General features: G+C 48.8%; 1 protein-coding gene across 3 annotated transcripts in view; it reads right to left on the bottom strand.

The window, feature by feature from the left end:
* APC7 (tetratricopeptide repeat (TPR)-containing protein) overlaps window positions 1–12,062 on the bottom strand; it is a 158,079-nt gene that overhangs the window by 142,362 nt on the left and 3,655 nt on the right. For 2 of the 3 annotated variants that reach the window (XM_087388798.1, XM_087388791.1), the window contains one exon: window positions 1,706–1,805. In XM_087388798.1, the coding sequence (XP_087244924.1) occupies window positions 1,706–1,774 (69 nt within the window). In that variant the 5' untranslated portion in view covers window positions 1,775–1,805. The remainder of the gene's footprint in view (window positions 1–1,705; window positions 1,806–12,062) is intronic. The other variant, XM_087388782.1, reaches the window with a different exon arrangement.

Here is a 12,062-nt window from a genome sequence, read left to right as displayed (position 1 = left end):
GCTGCCCTATTTCAACAGTCCCATCCAATTTACCTCCTCTTTCATGATTAGAAAGAGCTTCAGATGGCAAGAACAAACTCGTTACTTGCATGACATGCACACCATGCAGCACAAGGAATAACATAAGCTCTCTGAATTCCAGGACATGGAAATTAACTGTCACTTCACATGTGACATCACTACGTCCAGAATGAATCCATAATGCACATAAGCTCAGAAACAACCCAGTTAAAGCAAAAAATATTGCTCATCCTGATAAGGCAATTGTGATCAATGATTTTGAAGGACTTGCATATTACTCAAGGCCTTCCATTATCTATATCAAGTCACAGACACAAAGATACAGGGTACATACACTATATTATGAAATACCAGAATTTGGATAAATTGAAATACATCACATCTGCCAGCAGTGCCTAAATGCTGGTACACTAACTTAGTAAATAAATGTTAGGAATGAGATATCTGCAATCTTGCCTAGATAAACTGTGTTGCATTGCTTTGTAGCAAAGGGTGTGCTTAAACTGCATTACAGAGTTTACAAGGGCTTGCTACTATCTCTGGCATTCTTCAGTCACACACATTGAACTTAAGCAGAAACGTTTGTGTGCATACATTTCCATCATTCACAAACAATATGCGCACAAGGTTACTCTCCTTCATAGAACCTGTATCAAAAGTCTAACTCTGGTTGAAATGTGTTTTTTGGCATGTCCGTCTCTCATGGTTTATGAGAATGACCTGGGTAATCACATACAAATGTAGTACATGGAAATGCTGAAATAAAGCTTAAATGCAGGGTGCAGTGCTACCTTTCTAGACACAGAACTTGGCACTTTACAGTGTAAACATTGTCGCATACATCTGCTGGATGATGTCATGACAAGCTGATGCCACTTCAGTAGAGCAGCTAAGGCTCAACAGGAACGGGCCTAGGCCTGCCCAAAAAAACATCAGGATAGGCAGGCGTCATGACTGCATCAGCACAAGCAGCAGCAGCAGCAGCAACCTATGCAATGCCATGGGGCAGCCATAAGAAATCAGCAGGTATGTGGCCTGTGTCAGCAGAGGAGAAACGGCTAAATAGAGCAGCAGGAGGGCCAGCAGAGCAGTATGTCGGGCAGCCCAGCAGCTAAGCACCAGCCAGCCTGACAGGAGCCAGGCTGGTCCAGTCTGCACTTCAAGTCAGCCTACAGACTGAAGGGTGACAAGGTATAAAAGAGGGTGTCATTTCCTCCTCACTCAAGCATCAGTTAGCGTTCTAGCAGCACAGAGCATCCCTAAGCAGGTAGCAAGCAGCAATAGGCCCCTGAGCAGCAGCCAGTGATGCTGAGCCATATTAGGCTCACAGCCCAGTTTGTACAGGGACAGCATAGTGCACACTCTCAATCAAGGATTCAAGCAGTGCCACATGAAGCAGCCAGTGTGGGACCCATAAGATGTGTCAATTCCATACACTTAGTTCATGCCCTAAGGCATGTTAGCAATAATGATTAACGATTCTCCAGGGAGGGGCGGTGGTTGCAACCTAATCATGTATTCTCATTTTCTTCAGTTATGCATGCATGTATGCAAGTCTTCTGCTTCCAATAGAAGTAGGTCAAATCCGGCATGCACCGGGCACAATCACAATAAGCATACGCATTATGGGAGAATATCTGCATCAATTGCCAAACCATTCCAATAAAAGCAAAAGAAGACCTACCAGTATTTCAGCTGAGTCGTACAGGTTTTGCTCCAAAAGGAACGTCATCTGCTCTCGTAGCGTATCCATTTCACACAAAGAGCCTAAAACACCCTGCAGTCTTACACACCCATACAGTACAGTGCAGATAATTAGAATGGTGCAGGGTAAAGTTTTATATATTAAGAACATAAAAACCAAAAATCCATGCCTCATAGCCTTCTCTACTAGCTAGAATATATTTTGAAGCTTACAATCATACAACTAAAATATTGGTGTCAAGAGCTAGTGAGGCATTGCAGTATGCAGCCCACTTCCCCTCCTTGCAGGCCACATCCCACTGCAGTAAGAGGGCACGCCTCTCCTCAATCTGTAATGGTGTCAAGTCCTCGTCCATGGAGCTCGTGGGGTGGTCACGTAGCACCGATCTGCGTTGGAGTGCCGTCAGTCTCGCATGAGAGTCCCGAAAGCTTATGACAAGGGGCTGCTCCCAGTCGGGGTCTCTCCCCACACGCCATGCACCTCAACTCCATGCTCCGAGACCCTAGAGTAGAGGTCACGAAGGTGATCGCCTCCTCTATTGGTACGGCCTCTGTGCGAGTGATCCCACGTACTCTAATGTTGAGGGCCTTACTGGCCCTCTGCTGCTGCTCTAGGAGAGTGGCTGAAATGGTGGCCTTTAAAGATTCCCGTTTCGCTACATTGACCCATCGCGAGGTCTCCGCAATCGCTGTCTGCATGGTGGCAATCTGAGCCTTTATTGTTGCTGATGGCGCACCCCCTGTGGCCCCCTTCAGGCTGGTCATCTCCCCCCTCAGGTGTGTGATATCCTGTCTGAGCTCCCGGATAAGAGCGGCCTGCTCCTGTATGACATGGGCCTGCTCCTGAGCGAAGCAGGCCTGCTCCTGTGCGAAGCGTTTCAGCTCCACCTCTCGAGCACGTATGTTATGGACCTCCACCAAAAGGGACTCCCAAGCATCGGGTATGTCAACCCTGGTATAACCTGGTTCTCGTGGAATCTGAATCTGAAAGGGGTCTGGTACAAATGTGGATGGATGGGGCTGAATAGTGGGCACCTGGAGCTAAGTGAGATGTGGAGATGAATGGAAGGTTGTCCCAGATGCATGCTGAAAGGTTGGCTTACTGAGAAAAATAGGTGAGGGGAAGGACAAGGAATACTGCTGTGACCCTGAGTAAGAACCCCCTGGTGATAGTAAGGGATCAGGGACCCTGAGAGACAAGATCTGAGTCGATGTCGAGGCTGCTAATGATGCTGAGGGTGATCCCATAGATATCCATATAGTCGAGGCTACCAAGGTCAGTGTGAGGTTGGTGTCAATATTGTGGTACTAGATGAACTAGGAGAGGTCATGGTCAAAAGTGAAGCCGATTTCGATATAAAAGTGGATGTGGTCCCCTTGTGAACCGCAGTGCTATCTACCTAGGGCCCACTACAGTTCGAACGCTAGTTCCAGTCCTCGATCCTTGTTTGCTTCATGGCTTCTGCCTCCTCCTTGGTTCTGCCCTGGTCTTTCCCCGTTCCGTCTTTCCCCATATTTCTCTCTTCTTTTGTGTTTGTTGTAGAATGTGCGACCTAGGTCGGCCTGTGAGCCCTAGCCTAGGTTGTGGGTTGCCCACATCATTCAGGTGATTGGAAGAGATGTTTTGGGCTGTCCGTCAGCAGCCAAGGCAATGTGGGAGAAGAGAGTTGGGGCTGAACAATGGTGGGAAGGGGTGAGAGCTGAGTGAGAGAAATTATGGTGGGTGGGAGGCAGGCTGAGCATAACAGTGAGGAAGAATGGAAGGAAGTGAGTGCTATACTAAACTAAAGAGCTGAAAAGCTCAAACTCAAAACTCAAAACCTTAGGACTGAGACTTAGAATCCAAACCCGGTGCCGTGGTGGCTCTCCGGTGGGCTGCAAAAATATCCTGTGTCGAGCTGCCACTCGCTGTGGCGAAGGACGTGGTCTCCTCCATAGTTGTATCCCGAAACGGAAATGGGGGAAACAGAAACGGTAGAAACGCCCAAAACAGAGTCGAGGAGAAGGGGGAGGGAGAGTATGATCAGCCTCTATATCATGTGATCTAGTCACTCCCTGCTGCTCTCTGATTTGTCATAGAAGGGTCTCCCTGTGTCGGTGCATCTCAAGCAGATAGAGCCCAACACAGACCTGGTCATGGAACTGGATCAATCGTGATAGTGGACCGAAGCCACTCCCATCCTGGTAGAGAAGGATTGCCAAAAAGCGAGCCAGCCAAAAAAAGCGAGAGAGACAAAATAATAAAATATTTATAAATCCATTTGTATTATATAACAATACCCGCAAGCCTTTTATCCATTCCTCTGAGCGTTGCATAAGGCTTGGTGACATGGGGGAGCCCATAAGCTTGGTGGACCATCTCGACTATAAACTAGTAGAAGTGGTAGTCTCCATCTGCATGGAGCCACCACCTCGTGCTCGCTTGCTTTTTTGGGCTCGCTCGCTTTTTCCTGCTTGTTGACTGCCTCTTGGTAGAGACAGTGGTATCACCCTCGGATCTCGTAGTAGGCGGGGAAGGCACAGAGAAAGTGCTCCTCTGTCTCAATCACTGCCAGTGTGCATATAGCATGCAGATCCGCTGCTCTCTGGGTAAACGTACTGCTCTCCCTGTCTCAATCCTCAACTGATGGGATGAAGCGCGCATCTGCCCAATAGCGATCCTCAGTGCATGTGAGACTCCTCTATCCTCGAGATACTGGGGTCTGATGATGAACCCCTCCTCTGAGACGCTCAGGATATAATCGCGGTAAAACTGGGTCTTGGTGGGGAGATCATGATCCCCCCCCCAAGTCCGAGATGTGTGGCGCTAGAGGAGATCTAACTGTATGAAACAGTTAATCTCATCTTGTGGGATCCGACTCAAGGGGTGCATCAATACTGTACTAAAAGGGAGGGAGCATGTCCATCTAAATCCCGTGTCTGGCAAACCATGTGGATACACGTGCGTACCATGTGTCCGCCTTGCTCTCAGCTAATCTTCTGGATGACTCAAGGGCCAACCTCGGTAGTCTCCAGTGGGATAGGTACCAAACTCTATGAATGAATGTCACTGTCTGGAAGATGGCATCAATCTGCAATGGTGTCATGGCGTGAGGGACTAACGGCTTGCTCCGAATTATCCTAGATCCCATGGTCACCTATAGCTGCTCATATCTCCTCCACTCTGCTATCAATAGATCACAACCCCAAAAGGGTGTTGCATACATGGCAGTCAGTCGCACTGGTGTATCGAAGAGCCAGCACTTCATTGATGGGTCTTGAAAGTGTGCCTGGAAGCACAGTCTCTCCAACCATGCCAAAGCACCCTGCCCCCGTGTGAGTCGTGCCTGGGCTGCATGTGTCATAGTGAAACGGGGTCCTATGAAGATTGCTCCCAGATATGTGTAGGACTGCACTATCTCCACTGGCTCATCTTGATAGGTGAAACCACTCTTGAATTGCAGGTCATTTCAGCAAGGAAGTTAGCCAGAGAGCTCAGGAAGGAGCATGCCCTCTATGCATTGAATGTGTCAGTATCTCAAGGGGGTAGCATTCCCTGTGTTGAGGATTGTGATATGCAGCAGTTGCTATCAGAGTTTGCTGATTTATTGATGATATGCCATCCCAATTGCCTCCCAAGAGGGATGTGGATCATGCCATTGTTCTAGAGCCTCGCAGTAAGCCCATAAACAAAGCTCCATACCATCTCTCTAAGGTTGAGCAGGAGGAAGTGGCAGTACAAGTGTGGGAATTGCTTGAGGAGAACTTCATCTCCCATAGCACTTCTCCTTTTGTCTCTCCGGTGCTTCTGGTGAAGAAGAAGGATGGATCACACCGCATGTGCATTGATTACAGGGATCTAAATAAGGCCACTATCAAGAACAGGTTTGAGGTCGGGTTACCATCAAATTAGGGTGAAAGAAGGAGATGAGCACAAGACCGTCTTCCGCACAGAACAGGGCTTGTATGAATTCAAGGTGATGCCTTTTGGATTGACTAATGCACCGGCCACCTTCCAAGCACTGATGAACAAGATATTGCGGCCACTTCTTTTAAGATGCACGCTGGTTTTCTTTGATGATATCCTCATTTATAGCAAGGTTAGACAAGAGCACATTAAGCATGTAAAGCAAGTGCTGGAAATTTTGAGGAATCATCAACTTTATGCGAAAGCCAGCAAATGCACTTTTATGGCAAGGGAGGTTGAGTACCTGGGGCATATTGTGAGTAGACGTGGCATTCGGGTGGATCCTACAAAGGTGAAATGCATCAAAGATTGGCCACAGCCTCAAAATCCCAGCGGGTAATTTGCTGTCCACTTTATTTTGTTGGCAAGGCAAGCATTCAGCCACATATTTAACCACATCTCTCCACATGCCTTCCCAGGTAAAGCTCTGCTTGATTCTTTCATATGTTTTAGTGATACCCACATGTCCAGCCATGGGAGAGGAGTGCATTTCTTGCAAAACCAACTGGCGTACTTTGAGTCTGGCACTAAATAAATCCTGTCTTGGCACCACAACAGCCCATTATGCAATTTGAAATCCGGATGCCCTGACTAGAAGGTGTGTGCAAATCTGAAAATATGGGAGCTGCCTTAGAATTCTGCATATACTCTTCCTGAATGCCATGAATCCACTCCTGATATATGGTAGAGATAGCAGAAAAATTGCAAGCCCACATCCTGGACAAGGCATCTGCAACCACATTTTCCTTCCCTTTTCTGTACTCAATGTCAAAATCATAGGAGTGGACCAACCACCTCTTCTGCTTATATGACAAATTTGGTTGGGTGAGGAAGAATCTGAGTGTCCTATGATCTGTTTTCACCTTAATTTTACTTTCGTACATATAATGGTGCCATTTCTTGAAAGCATGCAAGATAGCCAACATCTCTTGATCATAAACATGGAAATTTAGCTCTCTGGCATCAAACTTCCTGCTTTCAAAGGCTATTACCCCGTGTTCTTGCCTCAGAACAGCCCCCAAACCTTTGCCACTGGCATCTGCCTCCACAATGAAAGGTCGTGAAAAATCAGGGCATACCAAGACACGCGCATGAGTGAGAGAAAATTTCAGGTCTTCAACGCTGCGTTGTACTTCCTTTGACCACCCAAAAGCATCCTTCTTCAAGAGGTCAGTAAGAGGAGCTGCCCTCTTGGCAAATTTGCGAATAAAGCGCATGTAGAAGGAAGCAAGGCCTAAAAATCCTTGCAGCCATTACCCATTCCAGAGGGAAAATGGACGCACATAGCAATGGATTTCATCACAGGATTGCCTTCTACTGAGAAGGGATGGGACAGCATTTTTTTTGTGGTGCATAGAATGACAAAACAGATCCATTTCATACCCACTAAGACCCGGTATTCAGCATCATAGGTTGCTTGGCAATTCATTGAACATGTCTTTAAGCATCATGGTTTCCCTCACGAAATTGTCAGTGACAGACATGCTAAGTTTATGGGTCACTTTTGGCAGGAGATATTTACAGTAGTGGGTACTTTACTCACACCTAAGCACTGCTTACCATCCTGAGACTAATGGACAGTCAAAAAGGGTGAACAAATGGGTGGAGAAATATTTGAGGCATTTTTGTCATGATACTCAGAAGTATTGGGATAAATTGTTGTTACTTGTTGAATTTTGCTACAACAGTACCAAGCATCTCTCCATTGGCATGAACCCGTTTGAAGCAATGTACGGATGCAAGGTCGGGATGCCTTCTTCAATTGGTGACATGGCAGTGAAAAATCAGCAAGCACGGAATGACTTGGAGAGAATGGATGCCCTTCTGTAGTTGGCAAAAAGGAATATGCATGATGCCCAAGCCAAGAAGAAGCAATATGTGGATGAACACAGGAGATATTTGTCTTTCAAAGAGGGAGATTATGTGCATTTGTGTCTCCACACCGTTATGCCTCGCTGAAAGGTAATACCAACACTAAGCTTGCTCATAGGTATTACGGTCCTTACAGGATCATCCGCAAGATTGGAGAGGTAGCATATCAATTGGAGCTACCCAGTACCTCCAAGATCCATGATGTTTCCCATGTGTCTGTGCTGAAACCACATGTTGGACAGCATGTCCATGTTCTTCCAGAGTTACCACCTATGGATGAAGAGGGTCACATCCTCTATGTCCCAGAGCGCATCGTGGGTTTCAGACACCATGTACTCTGGAACAAGGTCTACGTAGAGTATCTTATCAAGTGGCGGGGACTCCCTGAAGATGAAAATTCATGGCAGCCAAAAAACATTGTCCAAGACGACTCCTATCTCCTGCCGGATTGATTCGGTTTGCTGCACTTTTGGACAGCCATGCTGTGAAATTTTGAGGGCAAATTCTATGGGAAGAGATGGCTGTAATGAAGGGGGAAAAGGGGGGAAAAGGGGCCAAGTTAGAGGTCCTTTAGGTGGCAAATGTGGAGGGACTATGTGTTAGAAAATACCCAATAGAGGGTACACGCAGCGGAAGACTTATAGTAATGCCCAGGAGCTCACGCAGTGTGCGGTGTGGGTGTGGAATCCAAACTTCTTTACTTATGTGCATTCAATAGATGTGCAGACTCATCAATAGACAATGAACCAACCAGATAGAGAAACCACCAAAATATATATTTCCGTCCAAAACTATGGACACAATACAAGAGAGATAGATCCAGAGTCCCACCAATGGTGTGGTCCTCTGATCTTACCACAAGGTCCTTCTCCTATCAGCTGGCTATGTCTAGACTCGAGCCCGCGTGCTCCACCTCGAGCGTAAGTAAACTTTCCGTCCAAAGATCTCAGCACCTTGCTGCCCTAGTAGACAGCCTAGGCTCAGCCCCAAGTGAGCTCAGTCTGCAGCAACTCTGGCCCTGCTTTGCCTCCTAGATGTAGGCCCTAAGATCAGGCTTCTGCTGCTCCTGCTGCTCCTCTGTTTGCTGACTTGCTGGATGCTAAAATGAGGCCAAGAGCCTCTGCTTTTATAGGCCCCAAGGGCCCCTTGAAATAACCGACCAGTCTGTCCCAATCAGGGCCGACTGGACAGACCAGCTTGGCTGGCCCAACCGACCTGGTTGGCTCAGCCCAACCAGCCCTTTAAGGGTTCCAAAACCGGGGCCTTTTGCCTCACACTTCTAGGGTCTTTTGGCCCTCCAATCTAGGCAGGGGCCCAGCCCCTAGGTAAGCCCTATATAAGGCCTGGTTGGCTGCCTCAAAGCAGCCCAACCAGCCTCTCTCCTGGCCGACCCATGTGCTGGTCTGTCCCGCCTCTGCTGCGCCACTCTGATCGGCCCACTTGCAGGCCCGCTCCATCACTTGGATACCCTGCCATCTGCACTGTAGTTCGCGCCATCCGTTGCAGCCTTCTTCCTAGTGAAGTGCTGCCCATGTGGCAGCCCCCTCTCTCTCTCTTCTCTAGGCATCTTCTGCCCTAGGTCTCCCTCCCCCACGCTCTCCTCATTTGGGGGCTTACAGATGGGGAGGTGACCTTTCCAACACTATGTAAGTCCCCATCCACCCCCTACTATGTACCTTTTGATGTGACATCTAATCCTATCTACTCTCCCTTCCTCCTTCCTGCCTACGCTCACTCACTCTCTCTCTTCCCTACTCCCTCTCATTCTCTCCCTCTCAATTTCCTACCTCATTCTCTCTCTCCTACCCCTTCTTCTCCCTTCTTTCCCTATCTCTCTTCCCCTTCTGCTAGTCTATCCTTCTTTCTCCAAATCTGCCCCTACCCCTTTTTCTACACAAAACCTCAAATAGGTGGTCGGCTATGCTGCAACGGCCTAGGAACCCTAGATTCGACGATGGAGAACTGCAAAACAGCCTTAGGGAACCTTACGTGCAGACGCGCCTTGCAGAAACTGCCGACCAGCAAAGCAATAAAGGCCATGAAGCAGTACCCAAAGCTCCAAAAGCTCTTGAATAAGGCGGCGATCGAGGCAGGCTGTGGGCTGGCAGTTACGGATGCAAATGACTGTAACAAAGGAGGTAGAATGGGGCAAAATGGAGCAAGGCTGAGGTGGCTGCAAGAAGAAGGGCTGAAGCAGAATTAGGGTTAGGGCAAAAGTGACGAATTAGGGTTAGGGCAAGGGTGACGTGGCAGCTATGGAAGGTGGCTCTGACACCATGTTAGAAACATAGTGAAGGGAGAGAGAGTTAGAAATAATGCTCAATTGAAGACATGAAGAAGGCTTTCATTCATTCATCAAGTGTGTCAAGACAAGTGAATTACAAGCCTTATATAGGCTACTCACTCACACACTAGCACCTAGTGCATATGGGATGAGTCCCATGATGACACGTGGCACTCACACATCACTCACACACATAGACTAGTACTAGATCACCTAGTACTACACACCAACACACTCTTTGACTATGATATCTCCAACATTTCAGCAAATTGCTCATCCTCCGCATAGTAATCCTTCATTACATCCAACTCATTGTGATAAGCAATTGTCATAGCTGAAACATGTGGCTTCTTGGACAAAGCATCCGCAGCCACATTCTTCTTGCCTTCCACATGTACAATCTGAAAATGAAACATTGACAAGAAGTTTGCCACCTCATGTGCTCCTCGGACAGCTTAGATTGCATCAAAAAGTAGCGCAAAGACTGATGATCCATCTGTACTGTAAAATTAGCTCCCAATAAATAATGTTTCCAAGTTGAGCCCCGGTCCTTGAGAGCGTGAGGCGCAAGCTTCTTACTAGAGCTCAGCCAAACTCTCTCTGGCAGGCAGGGCCTTGGTGGCTAACCAAGTTCTGTTGGCCACAGCCTGGTATATAGCCTCTTGCTAGTGTTTTCACAGGGGTTGCATGGGACAGTTGAGATGCTTGGAGCATAACTTCCTTTGGGCAGGATCAGATGGCACTCGCAACACCAGAGCTAGAGTTGCGTGGTAGACAGTGATACTACCACAGGCACAGGGAGGCCTGGGTATTATAGATCCAGAGATGCAGAGCAGAGCCCTATTGGGCAAGTTGATAGTTAGGGGTCTCACTCCAGGCATGGAGCCCTGGAAACTTCTCCTGCAGCGCGGTCTCTTGAGGAACACCCCCCGCACAAGTGGCCAGTGGCAGCCGTCCCACAGGTGGATCTTTTCGGAGGCCCCTCTCACGGGGAAGGGCTCACTCCTGATGAGGAGTCTCTTGAGGGTCTAGCAGCGGATTCGAGTCAACCCCCGGTACGCAGAGGAGTTTGCACGCCAGCCGCTTATCTGGCACCCGGTGATCAGAGACCAGGATCGTTTGATGCTAGGGCAGCGGCTACACATTGGTTGGGCACAGTGGGACAACGGCCCGGCTCGCTCCCTGCGGACATGGTCTAGACTCCCAACAGAGGCAGAGGCATGGTTGGAGGTCCTTTCTCATCTGACCACTGGCTAGGACAGTTCTCTAGGACGGATTTACCTCTGAGGATTGAGTTGTGCCCATAGCCGCCAGCCCCCACGAGCACGCGGTTCTATGATGTGGGACCAGGCGAACTACTACAGCCTTGGATCACAGGGGATCAGGAGATGAACGGGGTGTTAGGCCAGATGGGTTGGCAGAGGGTCAAAGTAGTGGGACATTTAGGCAAGGAGTGGTCGATTGACCCTTCTTAGATGCCCCCCGCAGGAGACTATGGTTATGGAAGGGATGCCCTCTCAACGAGATATAGTGGGACCCCGGAGAGTGGTTATGGTCGGCCAAAGCAGGTCTCTCAAAGAGAGTGGAGGAGGTGCCTTTCTTCTCGTACACCACGCGGATAGGACATCGCATCTAGATGGGCGCAATGGCCTGGACCCGTTCGCGAGAGAGACACTGGAGTGCGCAGGAGGTGCCCGAGGAGGTTAGATCCAGATTTTGGGACCGCTTGTGGTCTAGCTTGCGCCCATGGAAGATATCATATTTCTTCTGGATGGTCGCACACGGTGGTCTCCCAGTGGGCCCGTGGCTTGAGCAGCTACGGGTGGATGGCAGCTGCCACAGATGTACAGTCAGAGCTATGGAGACTATTCCTCACTCCTTATGGAGCTGCCCGGCAGCTCAGAGGATCTAGCTCGGAGCGCTTCGGATTGTGGCACGGCTTCAGAGCACGCAGAGAGATTTCATGTGGGGTAGGGCAGCTTGGCTTACAGAGGGGGGCCACACCTTCTCCATAGACACGGTCTCGCCAACTTACCGGATACAGGATCGGAGCATTCACAGCATTGCCGAGCTATTTCCAGCACTCCAGCATACATATACCAGCCGACTTTTACTGTGGTGACCTGGTGCAGCACTTTGGAGTGCCTTGTTGAGCCGCTTTGCAGATTTCGAGACCCACCTTTGCATCTAGAGCACCTACACCTATCGCCTAGCCATCTACATCAACCACCCTGC

This window comes from Dipteris shenzhenensis, chromosome 2 (genome assembly GCF_047967505.1).
Source record: "Dipteris shenzhenensis isolate YYH24624 ecotype China chromosome 2, Dip_SZ_1.0, whole genome shotgun sequence".
Taxonomy (NCBI): Eukaryota; Viridiplantae; Streptophyta; class Polypodiopsida; order Gleicheniales; family Dipteridaceae; genus Dipteris; species Dipteris shenzhenensis.
This window is presented reverse-complemented; position numbering and strand designations above follow the sequence as displayed.